At 34.6% G+C, this 13,891-nt stretch overlaps 1 protein-coding gene across 1 annotated transcript in view; it reads right to left on the bottom strand.

Annotated features, from left to right (window-relative positions):
* Positions 1 to 928: 928 nt before the first annotated feature.
* LOC150081294 (importin subunit alpha-1-like) overlaps positions 929 to 13,891 on the bottom strand; it is a 104,117-nt gene continuing 91,154 nt past the window's right edge. Inside the window, exons 11-12 of the mRNA XM_090379618.1 lie at positions 11,512 to 11,661; positions 929 to 1,316 (exon numbers count right to left, since the gene is read on the bottom strand). Of these exons, the coding sequence (XP_090235744.1) occupies positions 1,218 to 1,316; positions 11,512 to 11,661 (249 nt within the window). The 3' untranslated portion in view covers positions 929 to 1,217. The remainder of the gene's footprint in view (positions 1,317 to 11,511; positions 11,662 to 13,891) is intronic.

Below are 13,891 nucleotides of genomic sequence, written 5' to 3'. Positions count from 1 at the left end.
CTGTTTCTGCTGCCTTTTCTACAGATACTCCCATGGGCACTGTTCTTTTGAACTGGCTTCTGTAATTCCCCCTCTCTCTTTCAAAACAGTTCGAACATGTGCAGCCACCAGCCAACATCCATTTACTGTCCAATTTCAAACTCACAGAACCAACTTTTCATCTTCCTTGTTTATTCATTCAACTGCTGTTTTCTAGAACAACCTTCCTTCGTAAGTATTTCCTGAAAATTACAGTCTACAGAAGTTCAAGTCTAATGTCAACAAATATCTTTCGTGTTCTCAATCTGCAACCCAAGCACAGTGCTAAGTACTATAGGTTCTAATACCTCTCGTGTTTGGGGTTTTCATAATAATAAAAGAAAAAAAAAAAAAAAAAAAAAAAAAGTGAAATTTTGGAATAGACTAATAAATGCTTAAAAAGTAATGCATAAAAAAATAAAAATAAAATAAATCTAATTACCAAAAACTATGCAAAAACCAACTGGCAAGTGAACAGAACTTTTTTTGTCCATTCTTAAATAATTCTTAGTAATTTAAGCATTATATACCATCCCAATCTTATTAAATTTTTATTTGTGTATCAACCCAAGGAAGTATTCTGTTCTTCAACTTCACAAAACAACAGGCCATACATTCCACAAGAAAAATAAAATAACCATTACAAAATCTGATGTGTGCTAATGTACTGAAATATTTGTGTGAACTGAAAAGGAACATTACTTAGATTATAATATTAGGTGAAAACAAAAACTGTCTGCAAGTTTATTTACAAATACATTTATGCTTAAGACAGTGCAAATTTTAACATAATATTTTTAAATATGAAAATATTACCAAAATGTGCTTTTCTTACACAAAACAAAAAAGGGCTAATTGTAATATCTTGAGCAATATAAAATATCCAGGAAGCAGAAACAACAGCAAAAAAGAGAACTGAATGAGTAATTTACAAGCAGTGTGGAACAGCAACTGTGTTCCAAATTACCTTATTAAAGAATCTCAGATATAAATAATCACAAAAAATTTAAAAATAGATAAAGGGAAGACAATCACAAGGCACTGGTAGAGAGTAATAGACAACAGACAAAAGTAAAGCAAAGTATGAACTGTAAAAAGCTGTGTTAAATAAATGCATCATAAAAACTATACATGATTTAAATTTTCAATAAAAAAAGCACATGTCCATAGGTTCTATACATAGTTTTCCCCCTTCACAATCAGAAACTAAATCCACCATCAGGTAATGTAGTACTATCAGGAAACTGGAAGGTTCCATTGTCACCAGCTTCAGGAGCCAAGTCTGCATCTTCATCTTCCTGTATAATTAAAAAATAAATAAATAATAATGAGTTGATGAGTGTGAAACTAATTTAACAGATACTAAACTGAAATGATTTTCCACAATTCAATTATTGATAATCATATATAGTCATATAGACCTAATATATATATTATGTATAGTCAGTCCTCGTATAACACGTGTTTACACTACACGAATTCGATCATACACAATTTATAAATAGGGGAACCATATCGTATATAACACGAACCGAATTCGCTTATGCATGGTTCGCCTTTGTGTTTACAGGAAATGGCAGTTGAACGCGGAATCACCCCAACTGAACACAACAGGAATGAAGAGAAGATTCTGAAAGCGTATTTGTTTTTTTTATATCAGTGAAGGGAAAACACATTTCACCATAACAACGTAAAAACCCACACAATTCCAGCTATCGGTATTATCGCAAATGCAATTAGATCAAGTTTGCTACCAGTTTATAACAGATTCCACTAGCAGAAACACAACTGGAAATTGTTTTTATTGTTTTATGGTAGTAACCCCCAAAAATGTGCTTTAGTAAAATGTGAGCTAGTGAGGAGTCCATAGTGTCTCTTCCTTTACCGTGTTGTTTATTCAGTTGCTACACGTGCACAGCTTTGTTTATGTGTATCAAGTGTGCCTCCTCATTTTGTAATTGTGCTTTATTCCCTAAAAATGAGTAAAATACTTAAAAGGTGTGAAATGGAAGCATCCTGGTGAAGACACTACAGATTCAGAGAAAAAGAAAAGCAATATCGATAAGAGGCGGCCTGGGTCAAAAATTCTTACCCAGGAAAATTTGTAGTGGCCTCATACTAGTGTTTATGGCCAAAATCACACCGGCCTCTGGCCCATAAGCCTTAGCGGGAAAACCCCGGAGGCCGGTGTGATTTCAGCCATAAATGCTAGTATGAGGCCACTACAAATTTTCCACAGCATTTCACAATTTCATATTTTTTCCCTATCGACAGAGGCGGATTGGAGAAAAAAATATGAAACTGTGAAACGCTTTGAGCGAAATGAAAGACCACGTGATATTGCACGTGCCACAGGCCTAAATGAGGCAACGCCGAGAATTACAAAGAATGCAGAGAAAATAAAAACAACTTTCATAGCAGGAACAACTCAAAAGTGTAATTAAAATCCATTAGATTAAGACAAAGAATTGGAAGAGATGGAACAGCTGTCATCTGTTTGGATAGAAAATCAAACAAAAAACAGGTTTGCTTACGATTGAAGCAAAAGCATTAGCAATATTTTATTATGATTATTTATTGTGTTTGATAATGTTTTGGTTACAAATGTGTGTTCAATCTTGGGTGGTCGGCAACTAACCCTATTTTTCCCACAGGGCCTGTTGTTTTTATTGCACGAGGGTTTCTAGAAACACAACTATCGTGCTATACGAGGACTGACTGTATATATAGTTATATATACAGTAGACTCTCGATTTTTCAGGATAGATGGTAAAAAACAAATCCTGGATAATCGATTTCCCGGTTAATCCAAAAATACAGAATTCCCAGACACATGTGATGTAAAAGTACTGCTGTCACTTATTCTCTTAGTCGGCACCATGATAATGGTCAAAATGAAATTTTCTGTAAAGAACTTCACAGGGTTAAGGCAAAACTCACTATCACCCCGCACGAGCTCACATTTTACTAAAACAGATTTCTGGAGGTCAACAAAAAACAATTTGCACTTTCCATTTTATTGGGCATTTCTGTTAGCGTAAATCTATTATAAATGGGTAGTAAACTCGATTTTATTACATTTGCGATAATACCAATAGCTGAAATTCTGTGGGTTTTTACGGTGAGGTGTGTGTCCCCTTCACTGAAATCTTCACTCATATATAAAAAAAACCATAAATAATTGTAAGAACCTTCTCCCCCCCCTTTTTGCTTGTTACTCCGATCTCACTTGTGCAATTTGTGCATGCTGTGATTGTCATTATTGATTGCTTATTATTATTATTTATTTATTTTTTGTTTTAAATTTTACAATCCTAAAAATAATAATAAAAAAAATTTGAGTGAAAACAAATTTACGTAAATCTGTAGTTGCGTAAGTCGGTGACTTACTGTATCGAAAACTGTTCAGCAACTTATGCTAAAAATATGGCGATAGATAAAAAAAACTTACCACTTACTACTCGTGTGTCCAATACGATGATTCCCTTTATTTTTTTACAATGTCGCGTATGGTTTAGTCATCAAGATTATAATGGTTCATCATAGAGATTTAAAGGATGCACCATTTTCAAACTTTTGAATAATTTCAAGTCTTTAACTGAAAGCGCAACTTTTTTGCATTTACCCATCATTTTTGCGATTTCAAAAAAAAAAAAAAAAAATACTATAAAAAAAGTTGACAGCCTGACATAAGTAAAACAAAAATTTGTCTTTTTGCGGCGCGATGGAACACAATTGATGCGACGCACTTAATCAAACTAAACATTTGGTCTTTTTTTTTTTTTGTTTGAGCAGCGGGTGCAAAGACATTAGCATCAGCATTAGTAGAGGCATTTGATGCAAGAAAGCAAGCTTATGCAGCATCAGCCAAAAAAAAAAAAAAAAAAAACACCACTTCCACTTCACCCCTCTGTTCGTTCAAAATACCTGTCCAACTGAGCCTTAAACTTATTTAGCCTATCAACTTCCACGACAAGGGATGGAAGTCTGTTCCACCAATCAACCACTCGCTGGCTAAAGGCAAATTTCCGCACGTCTATCCTACATCTGTCTTTCCTCAATTTGAATTTATGCCCTCTCAGGTGATTATTCTGAGCGAGAGGAAGACAGCGGGGGTTGCAAGATAATAGGCACATTAATGATGACTTATAATGACACTTATTTACGACTTGCAAAATATCTGTTTATACATATTCCAGTTATTACCTGAATTTTCTGATTTCTGGTTGATTTTTTTTTTTTTTTTTTAATTTGGAGCCTTGAAGTGTCCCGGTTAATCCGATCCCAGTAAATAGAGTCTGCTGTACGTAAAATAAAAAAATATACTTTCCACAACCACCCTGTGCTGCAAAAGAGACCAAGATTTACCAATGTGGCAGCAAAATAATAATAGGTTGCTAATCCTTGACACAACATGGCTACATAGCTGTTGCAGAGAACTACAGCAACTGGCAGACTGATAGCAAAAAATTCTGCACAAGCAGTATGCTGGAGACGAGAGTGAAATAAGACTGCATGTTCTACCATGCAAAACTACTGTGGTGTCCTTTCAGCAGTACAAAGGTTTGAATGCTCCACCCATTTGGACATGAAAGAAAAGAAACGACAACACCTGGCATGCATCTTTGCTGATAAAATATGAGAAAAACCAAGTCAAAGGACCCTTTTTTAATGAGCAAATCAAAACAGGTCGGCAACTTTCGGAGGTTTTTATCAAGATTCTGCTCTATTACATGTACAACAGTACTCAACACAACTGCTGATGTCCTTAAATTTTTCATGAATTGGAATTCCTATCAACCCAAGACAGAAAAGTATTTGAGGAATATTATCTGATAGACTGCATACGAACATGCTAAACATATACTGCCATTATGCCACATTTTTGGTTTTATGTATTAAGTAGAATTAAATACACAAAAAATATAAATGTTAACATGAACTTGTGTGCTGATTGCAAAACACACACTTGTGTGGCTATTGACAGGTACTTCCCCATCCACACATACCCCAAGAAAAAAGGGTGTGCTTTAATTTTGATTTGTAAAGATCAAACACTAATGTTTGATCTTTACAAATTGTAATAATAATTGAATATAATTTAATGAAATAATATTTTAAGTTTTTTTTTTTTTTACATTTTAAAACAAAACTTTTATTGGTTCTGCTTAAAAAAAAAGGGAGGGGGGGATTCAAACTTATGCATGACATTTAATATTTTCTCAAATAAAGTAATACACAAATAATTATAACAGATAAAATTGCATAACCAAGTATCTAATTTCAGTAACAAATGCACTGGCCATGCCAACCATTGAAGCTTCCTACATTTAGTAAGGGAGGAAGAAATCAGATTTTTAATAATTAATTAACAGTTAACATGGCATCTGCCAGTTCCTGCACAATAACTACCAGGCAAAACCTATGTAAATCGTGGCAACTACAATAGGTGGCCACTTTCATTAATATCAAGTGTTCATACCATGCATATAAAGCAGATATGTAGGGAATGCTGTATGTGTGCAATTCAATCTAAGGATGGGTAAGACAAATATTTAAGTGACTTTTAATGTAACCTGGTAATTGGTAGATGTCCTGGTTCAAGTATCTTAGAAACAAACACTTCTGGGATTTTCACTTGGGTGTATCAAGATTGGTCCAGTAACAAAATAACATCTAGCCAATGGCAATCCTGTAGTTAGAAACAGCTCAATGCTAAGCCAGCAGAAGGCAACAACTTGTGTAGGGCAACAGAAAGGCTACAGTCATTAAATAGCAATCCAGTGCAAAAGCAGAAACTGACAGAGTAATTCAAATAACGGACAACTTCTTGTACCTTGTTATGGATAGAATATTGTAAAGACCGAAATGGGTTCAACTGATGTGGTACATAAACATGATACTGAACTCAGCCTACTGTGGTGGTTTCCACAGTGAAATGAACAAATCAATCCAACTGACCACCTATGGGACAAGGTGGAAGGTGGAATGAGCTCTTCAGAGTAGATCTGCAATTATCCAATTTGCTACAACTGTGTGAAACAATTGACTCAACGTGGATCAGCACCACCCATGGCACACTTTCAAAAATTAAAAAAAAAAAAAAAAAAAGCCTAGTTGAGTCCATGACATGACAAATCCAGGCTATTCTGAGAGTCAAAGGGATGGGGGACTTCTTGGACTTAAGTAGGCTTACATAATAAACTGACCACTGTGTACATTCACTTGTGGCAATCAAAAATTGCCATGAAAACAAGGTGTAAAATCATCAACTGGCTTTACATTTTTTTAAAGTCATTTGCTATCAAAAATTTCCAGTTATATTTTAAAAATATATTAGAGTAAACCGTAAAAAAAAGTAACCAAAACCCACAGGCAAAGGTGACCACATACATTGTATGTGATGCTAGAAACTGAAACTACACTGAAAATCAGAAATACTACCAGTTAAAAATGATTATCTGAAAAATTTGTTCTGATTGTTGTTTTCACTAAGAGAGCACAGCACCAAAAGAGGTAATCGGTGGATATCTGTAGCTATTTAAAAGCTTTAAGACCTTTCATTAGCTCTCAGTTCTTTACTTGGCAAGTACCTTTATGATCAAGGTTATTATAACAAAACCAAAGCTGCCCAGATATATTTAGAGGCCTTGTCGTCCCCAATGAGATGAGGTCCCAGTAAGAATTCTTTACATAATTTCTAATGTACTATTTGGATCTCTATCTAAAAAAAAAAAAAAAAAAAAAAAAAAACCCACCCATAATTGAAAAGTGCTTCGCCAATATTCTTTCTTGCTTTAATACAATAAAGTGTGTTCATCCACCCAGTGCCTGGTTGGATGAAAAATTCAATTAAGTGATATAAATAGCTGATAATATTACTGTTTTAAAAAAAAATATATGAAGTCTTTTAAACTTCATTGAATTTTTTACAGTAACTCTAAGAAATAGAAATTAACATTTAATTACCAATTCTTTATATTTCTATAGGTTTTTTTTTTTTTTAAACAAAAACTTGCATATCACAAAAGTCACTTCACAGAGCACATGCGTTTAGGAGACTTGCTCATAAAATGGTTAATGCAGGTTTCACAGCACAGACCTACAAATGTATCTTTTAAACATAAATTGTAAAACATGGAATGAAAGCCAAGGATTAGAACAGAAGTTTTTATTAGTGACTAGAGTGGTTACGAGTTTTGCCAGTAGTTTTCACACACTAAACCAAAATGGTATCTTTCAGGTGGAGCAGGACTCGTATAAAATAAACTTATCAAGCTAGCAGTCAACTTGTAGTACCCAGGCCTCCTGTGTGAAGAATTAAGGAAACTGTTCGGTCCAAGACTATACTGCAAAAATTGCAAATTCTATAAGCCAATCTGATTTCCTATATTAACATTTTTTTGCACAAATGACTAAAACTAGGTTTCATCAACTATTCACATGAATGGCCTAACAAACAAAATGTTAGAATCTGCTTACATGGTGCCCACCACCATTTCTCTTTTCATGTCTTAATTTCTGGATACAACTTCGAAATCGCCACCAAATTTTTAACCTTGTGGCATAAGGATAAATGTTATTAGCTGCCATTACTAGCAATTTTACACAAAACCAAAGAACAGAATTTTTGCAGCAAGGCATTTACTCTCGCTAGGACATATGATATGACTGGTGGTATTCACAAAGAGGTTTATAGTCCCCCAAATAAAAACTTCAGTTTGAAAATCTTATTGAAATATAGCGTGTATTGAAATATTACTGCAATCTTATTATTGAAAAAACAAAGGCGACAGCTTTCATTTTGTGTGCAGTGTTTCATTAAGTTCATCATATACAAGCTACTAAACTTGCGAAGCTAATTTTCAACTACCCTGTGCATTTCCTAAACTCCTAAATTACTCAACTCTTTTATCACACACCCATTGTTTTTGGATTTGAAGCAAAGCAAGTCAGTAGGTATGAATGCTGTTTCATATCTGATGGCTTCTTCCAGATTCATAAATCCTAGATTCTTAGCATTAGTAGAGGTATACGATGCAAGAAAGCAAGCTTATGCAGTATCAGCCAGGGGGGGGGGGGACCCGCCCCCATTTCACCCCTCCATTTGTTCCAAATACCTGTCCAGCTAAGCCTTAAATTTATTTAGGCTTTCAACTTCCACACCAAAAGATGGAAGTCTGTTCCACCAATCAACTACCCGCTGACTAAAGGCAAACTTCCACACATCTATCCCACAACTGTCTTTCCTAAATTTGAATTTATGCCCTCTCAGGTGATTATTCTGAGCAAGAGGAAGAATCTCATCAGCACTGAGCATGCTCAAACTGTTCAAGGCTTTATACACCTCAATCAGATCACCTCGCAGGTGCCTAGTCTCCAGGCACTAATCTGCAAAACTGAAGCCTTTCTTCGTAAGAGCAACCCTTTGTTCCACTCACTAGTCTTGTTGCCCTTCTCTGTACTTGTTCCAACACCTCTACATCCTTCTTAAAATGAGAAGGATGTAGAGGAGGCCTCCTCTACATCCTTCTCATTTTAATCAAAGAGGCCTCCAGGAGGCCGCTTAATCAAAGATCCTTTGGGATTAATTGCATAGCTGCTAACTTTGAGAAACTGAAATCTGGAAAACCTTTAACACAGATCTGCCAGTGAGCTGTTACAGACCACTTCAAAATTAATAATAAATATAATTTGAAACCCAAAGTGGTAAGGAATCTGAATTCTTAGAATTTGATATGGTATTAATGGCCTGATGTAGCCGAGTGGTCAGGAGTGAGAGTGCAGTAGCACATGCTCTTTGAATGGACCAGGGTTTGAGCCCGTGACTGCTAAATATGATTAACCATTTGTATTGATTGATTTATTGTAAACTCTACTGACCTGGTGGTCGTGCCGGAGTATAAGCAAGAACTTTAAATTTATTACCACATTTTCTGGATAATCAGACACATCAAAATTTTAGGTGACAAGTTTTGGAAAAAGATATTTTACAGTTGAAGCACAAATTCACAAGTTTTTACTAAACAAAATATCAACACAGGACTTTGCTGTTTTTGCTTGTTGTATAATGCCAAACAAACACTCGTCATTACTATTACCATAGTTGCCACTGTTATAACTCAAACTTTCACTTTCTTCAAGGATATGTAATCTTCAGTGCCATCATGGGTCCTGCACACTGTGAAATTGTTGGTCTCTTTATTTAATTGGTCCACTCCTCACAAATGAATGTCCGAAAGCATGGTGGCAGCAGGGGAAGAGGAACAACCTAAACTGTAGGTTACAATCCCCATGGTATCATCAGCAACTCAGATGGTGACCACTTTTTTTTTTTATTTGCCTCGGGTTTCACTGCAACTTTTTTTTGTTTATTTACAATGCAATGATTTTATTTTATAAAGTGTAAAGTCCTACACTGTTTATTTTTTATATAGATAAAAACATACTGAATAAGAGCAAGTGGCATACTGAAGTCTAACCCAAATGAAATCATTTATGAGGAGGGCACAAATTCATTTATTATTTTGGGGAGGAGGCAGCACATTAATTATCATTTTAGAGGGTTGCAGTACTGCAAAATTTGAGAACCCTTACCTTAGAGAGTGTTAATCACGATGTTCATTGGTTGCAGTGGACAAGCCTGTTTGTTTGTTTTGTAATCTGAACTGGCCACTTTGTACTTGCTCTAAGCCACCACTAAAGATAAAAATATCACCGCACGCATTTAGTGGTATACTTTTGGACCACAAGACCTGGGAACCAAAAATATTTTACAAAAATTTCAGAAGCACAGCAATTAATAAAATCAACTTTCCAGTTTATAATTTTCATAACACACGACAATGGAACTTAGCACATGCTCAATATAACTTATTATAAACAACATATTTTGAAATGTTTCCCTTGTCTAATAACAGGATTTAAAGGGCGCGCGTGTGTGTGTGTGTGTGTGTGTGTGTGTGTGTGTGTGAAGCATTATATATTTAATGTTTTAGTAACTTTCTTTACTCTGAATTATGATGAAACACTGGTTTGATGTAACACTAAAGATTATTTGAACTGCAGATTATTCAAAAGGCATTTTCTTTTTTTTTCTTTTTTAAAAATACATAGTCTTCATTTCTCTGCCTGATGGCCTGAAAGCTATATTGTACTGTTACAAGTTCCTTATTCTTAATGTTCTTAAATTTCTGTTCATTCTCAGGATAGCAGAGATTATGCATTCATTGCAACTGCATACATATTGAATTAAGGGTAACCAGACTTTTGTCACCATAGAACACAAGGCACTGCAACATAGAGGCTCATACCCATAGCCTCCTATATGGCTAAATGGTGCTGTTGTGACACTCAGCATGTGTTGTGAAAATTCAACCCTTATTTTATGATAAAAAAAAAAAAAAAAAAAAAAAAACCACACACATGCCACTATTGTGATTACTTTAAAGGTTACAAAGACAAAAACTGCATTAACCAACAAAAGATGGGGGGGGGGGGAGAGAACGTAAGACTGTTTTCAATAGTATGAGTGGCCAGCAAAAGTAGGCAGCAAGGTGACCAGTACTTTGTCACTAATAGTACAAAATCACCATCACAGGTAATATCTGTAAGAAGTATCCCGACTGATACATCCTGTAAGTGTCAGTCATAAGTACTTAAAGAATCATTTTGCCACTAATAAATGTAACTGATACTTTTAAGCCTATTTCTACTTTCCACTCCACACTAATACTATGGAAGAGAAGGCCTAGTGAGCAAATGTGATCTGCCTTTTTATTGCCCCCTTTAATAATCCATTTTATAAAAGTGCAAAACAATGTAACAAAAGATGTTTGTTTTCTCAACTTATCTGCTCATACAATTATGTCCAAGTGTCAGCATATTGCAACGCATCCTGAACAGAGACCAAGGTTCAGCTATCATCTTAAACAGTCACTACTAGTTAATAAACAAGATTTCTACAGTTTAGTAAAGCTGTAATGAAATAGCCAACAATGATTCACTGAATTGAAGCAGTACTAAAATTAGGAAGCACAAAATGACATGCAATTTTTAAATCTCTATAGCACATCCACATTTAAAATGCTTTCTTGTGCTTATGCCACTTTTTTTTTTTCCATGTTTAACATTGTTCATTTGTGTTTCTTGCTAGTAGCGCACATAATATTAACAATGTTTTTGTTAACATGTTTATATAATATTAAAGATATGCTTAATTTAATTTTAATAGCAAATGTGGCATTAAGTGTTTACAAGTAACACAGAAACAGATTTCAATTTTACCATCACCTCAGCAAAAGTTACCAGAATATTGACAAAAAAAAAAAAAAAAAAAAAAAAAAAAACCACCCTGGGGGAGGGAGGCAGCAGCTTAACACTTACTTATACTGTTCCTTAAACCTGCTCCTCCTAGAAAGCACTACAACAGAAGTTTAATGAATATAACAGAAATTAATTTATAACTTCATAATACATAAGTACTGTACTTACATCTCCTGAAAAGAACCTATCTATAATGCTAAGAGAGGCCTTATAAACATCCACATGTTCATGTTGTTGAAGAGCTTCAATTTTATCTAATCCTCCAACTTCCTCAACCATTATACACACTCTTTCCAACTGATTGAGTTTCTCAGCAGCCTGGGACAAGGATAAGAATATTCAAAATAAATTTACAACACATTTAATTTGTTTCAAGTAACATTTAAGCAGTCAGATATAAATCTAATTTCATTCTAATGTTCAATTTTTACTTGTAGTGAGGTGATGCAGAAACTAAAATACATACCAGTGTATATGCATACAATAAAAAATTAAATTTTTTTACAGGTAGAGTAGTAATATTATATAGGTGCATTTATTTTTTTTTAACTGAAAAAGTAGTTCAAAAGGTACACTGAAACTCCTGTGTCAGCTTTGGAATAGTGTCAATTGTGTATCTATTGATATCAGAGGTAAGTAAGCATATACCACTTGATATAGAGAAATTATATTTAATTATAAATAACATTGTAGCAGTTTAAAATCAGAGTAATAGATGTCATTTATGTCACGATTCAGATAATGGTGACCTTTTAGTTCACCCTCAAGTTTAAGAAATAACAGTCCCAAGTGGGCAGGAACAAAACTACACGTAACTATTTTGATGCGGTTTACACTCTTGCTCATCATGTGCAGAAGCCATCAGGATGTTTTCGAATCAGGTCTTTTTTTGGCATACTTGCTTTAGAATTGCAGCGTAATATTGCTCAGACTTGCTACAGTATGAGCACAAAGGCTCTCATACCAGATTTCTTGTTTTGATTCAGAACACATCTGCAGTGATTATTCTGCTTAAGAAATCATTTTTCTGACATTGGTAGATGTTTCTGAGGGGAACACAGATGTCAAATTTAACCTGCCTTTGTTTAGGGGTAGAGTCAAAGGGGCCTCAATGTTAACAGACTTTATTCCTAAATGTTCTTTCAAACTGGTTTGTGTGTGTGTGTGTGTGTGTGTGGGGTGGGGGAAAGAAACATCAATGGAATACTGTTGGGAAAATATAGAAGTGAAGTTGCAAAACTAAAGTTATACTATGTGTAGCTCATAATTAGAGTGAGCAACTGAATGTTAGGAACTAGAGCAACTATGAGGCATCAGTATATTATTTCTGTAATTACACGTGTTCTTTGGTCAGTTGGCCAAATGAAAAACCTGCACCACCTTCTCAAATCTCAGGAAATAACAGAAGACTGGATCCCAAAGTTCAGCCAGGGGCAGTAAGTTAAATTTAGTCTGGCTAAATCCAAATCAGAATTAGAGTGGTTACCTTGTGGGAATAGGAAAGTATGAATATTCTGTTTGATTTTGTTATTTCTGTTATTTTATTTTGGCTGATGCAGATCAGCCAAAATAAAACAGCTATATGGCCTTACTAATACTAAATGTCAAACTTGCTTACTCTGAGTTGTTTCAATTGTTGCATGTAGAAAATTCAAACTAAAATGAAAGTGGGATTGCAAAAACAGTCAAAGCTCTATATAATGACCCTGTAGGAGAATGAGAAAAACGGCTGTTATAGTGGCAGGAAGTTATATCGATTGTTCATAAAATCAGCAACAAAACAAGTAAAAGCTTGAAAATTTAATGTAACACTACTAATACAATACAGTATAGTCTTATTTATAATATATACTACAGTATTAAACAAGAAAATTATTATTACATGTGCAAATGATTCAAATTGTAGAGCACAATAAGGTTACAATTAAATTGTTTCATACTTTAAAATAATCTGTCAAAACACTGTTTCAATGGCAGTGCATGTTTTAAAAGAGAATTACGAGGGTGTGTGATAGCAGTTATTTTACTTTCGCAGTCAGGCAGCATTTTTTCCCTGTAAGTTTAGGTGATGGTGCACACACTCAAATATTTCTTCCCTATTATCAGACTGTTCTTTGCAATTGCAATTAATAGAGGAAGAAGCACACAAAACCTCACACATTGCATCATTCAAGATGGTAAATCCAGCATGTCTGAAGCAGTTGGGCGATCACTTTTTCATCAACTTCATCCCATGCCTGAAACACAAATATATGGCCTGCAGGATGTCGGTTTCACATTGATTTTTGCTTTCAAGACATAGCACAAATTTTGTTTAATAGCATTCTTTGGTAGTTTTCCTTAAACAATTTTCCTTTCATTTGTTTGTAGTGTATGCCCATGGGTGCATTTTTGCCACACACTTCTTTGACAGATAGGTCGTGAGAAGTCTTAAATTTCTGGAACCACGCATCTGAACTTTGTCAATATCCATTCGATGCGCAAATGATTCAGCCTTGGCTTTTAAACAATTACCATCTATGGGAACATTTTCTGCACTCATCATCAT

The sequence above is a fragment of the Mastigoproctus giganteus genome, chromosome 8 (assembly GCF_048544385.1).
Source record: "Mastigoproctus giganteus isolate SK-2022 chromosome 8, ASM4854438v1, whole genome shotgun sequence".
Classification (NCBI taxonomy): Eukaryota; Metazoa; Arthropoda; class Arachnida; order Uropygi; family Thelyphonidae; genus Mastigoproctus; species Mastigoproctus giganteus.
The sequence above is the reverse complement of the archived record's forward strand: the minus strand, read 5'-3'. Positions and strand labels throughout refer to the sequence as shown.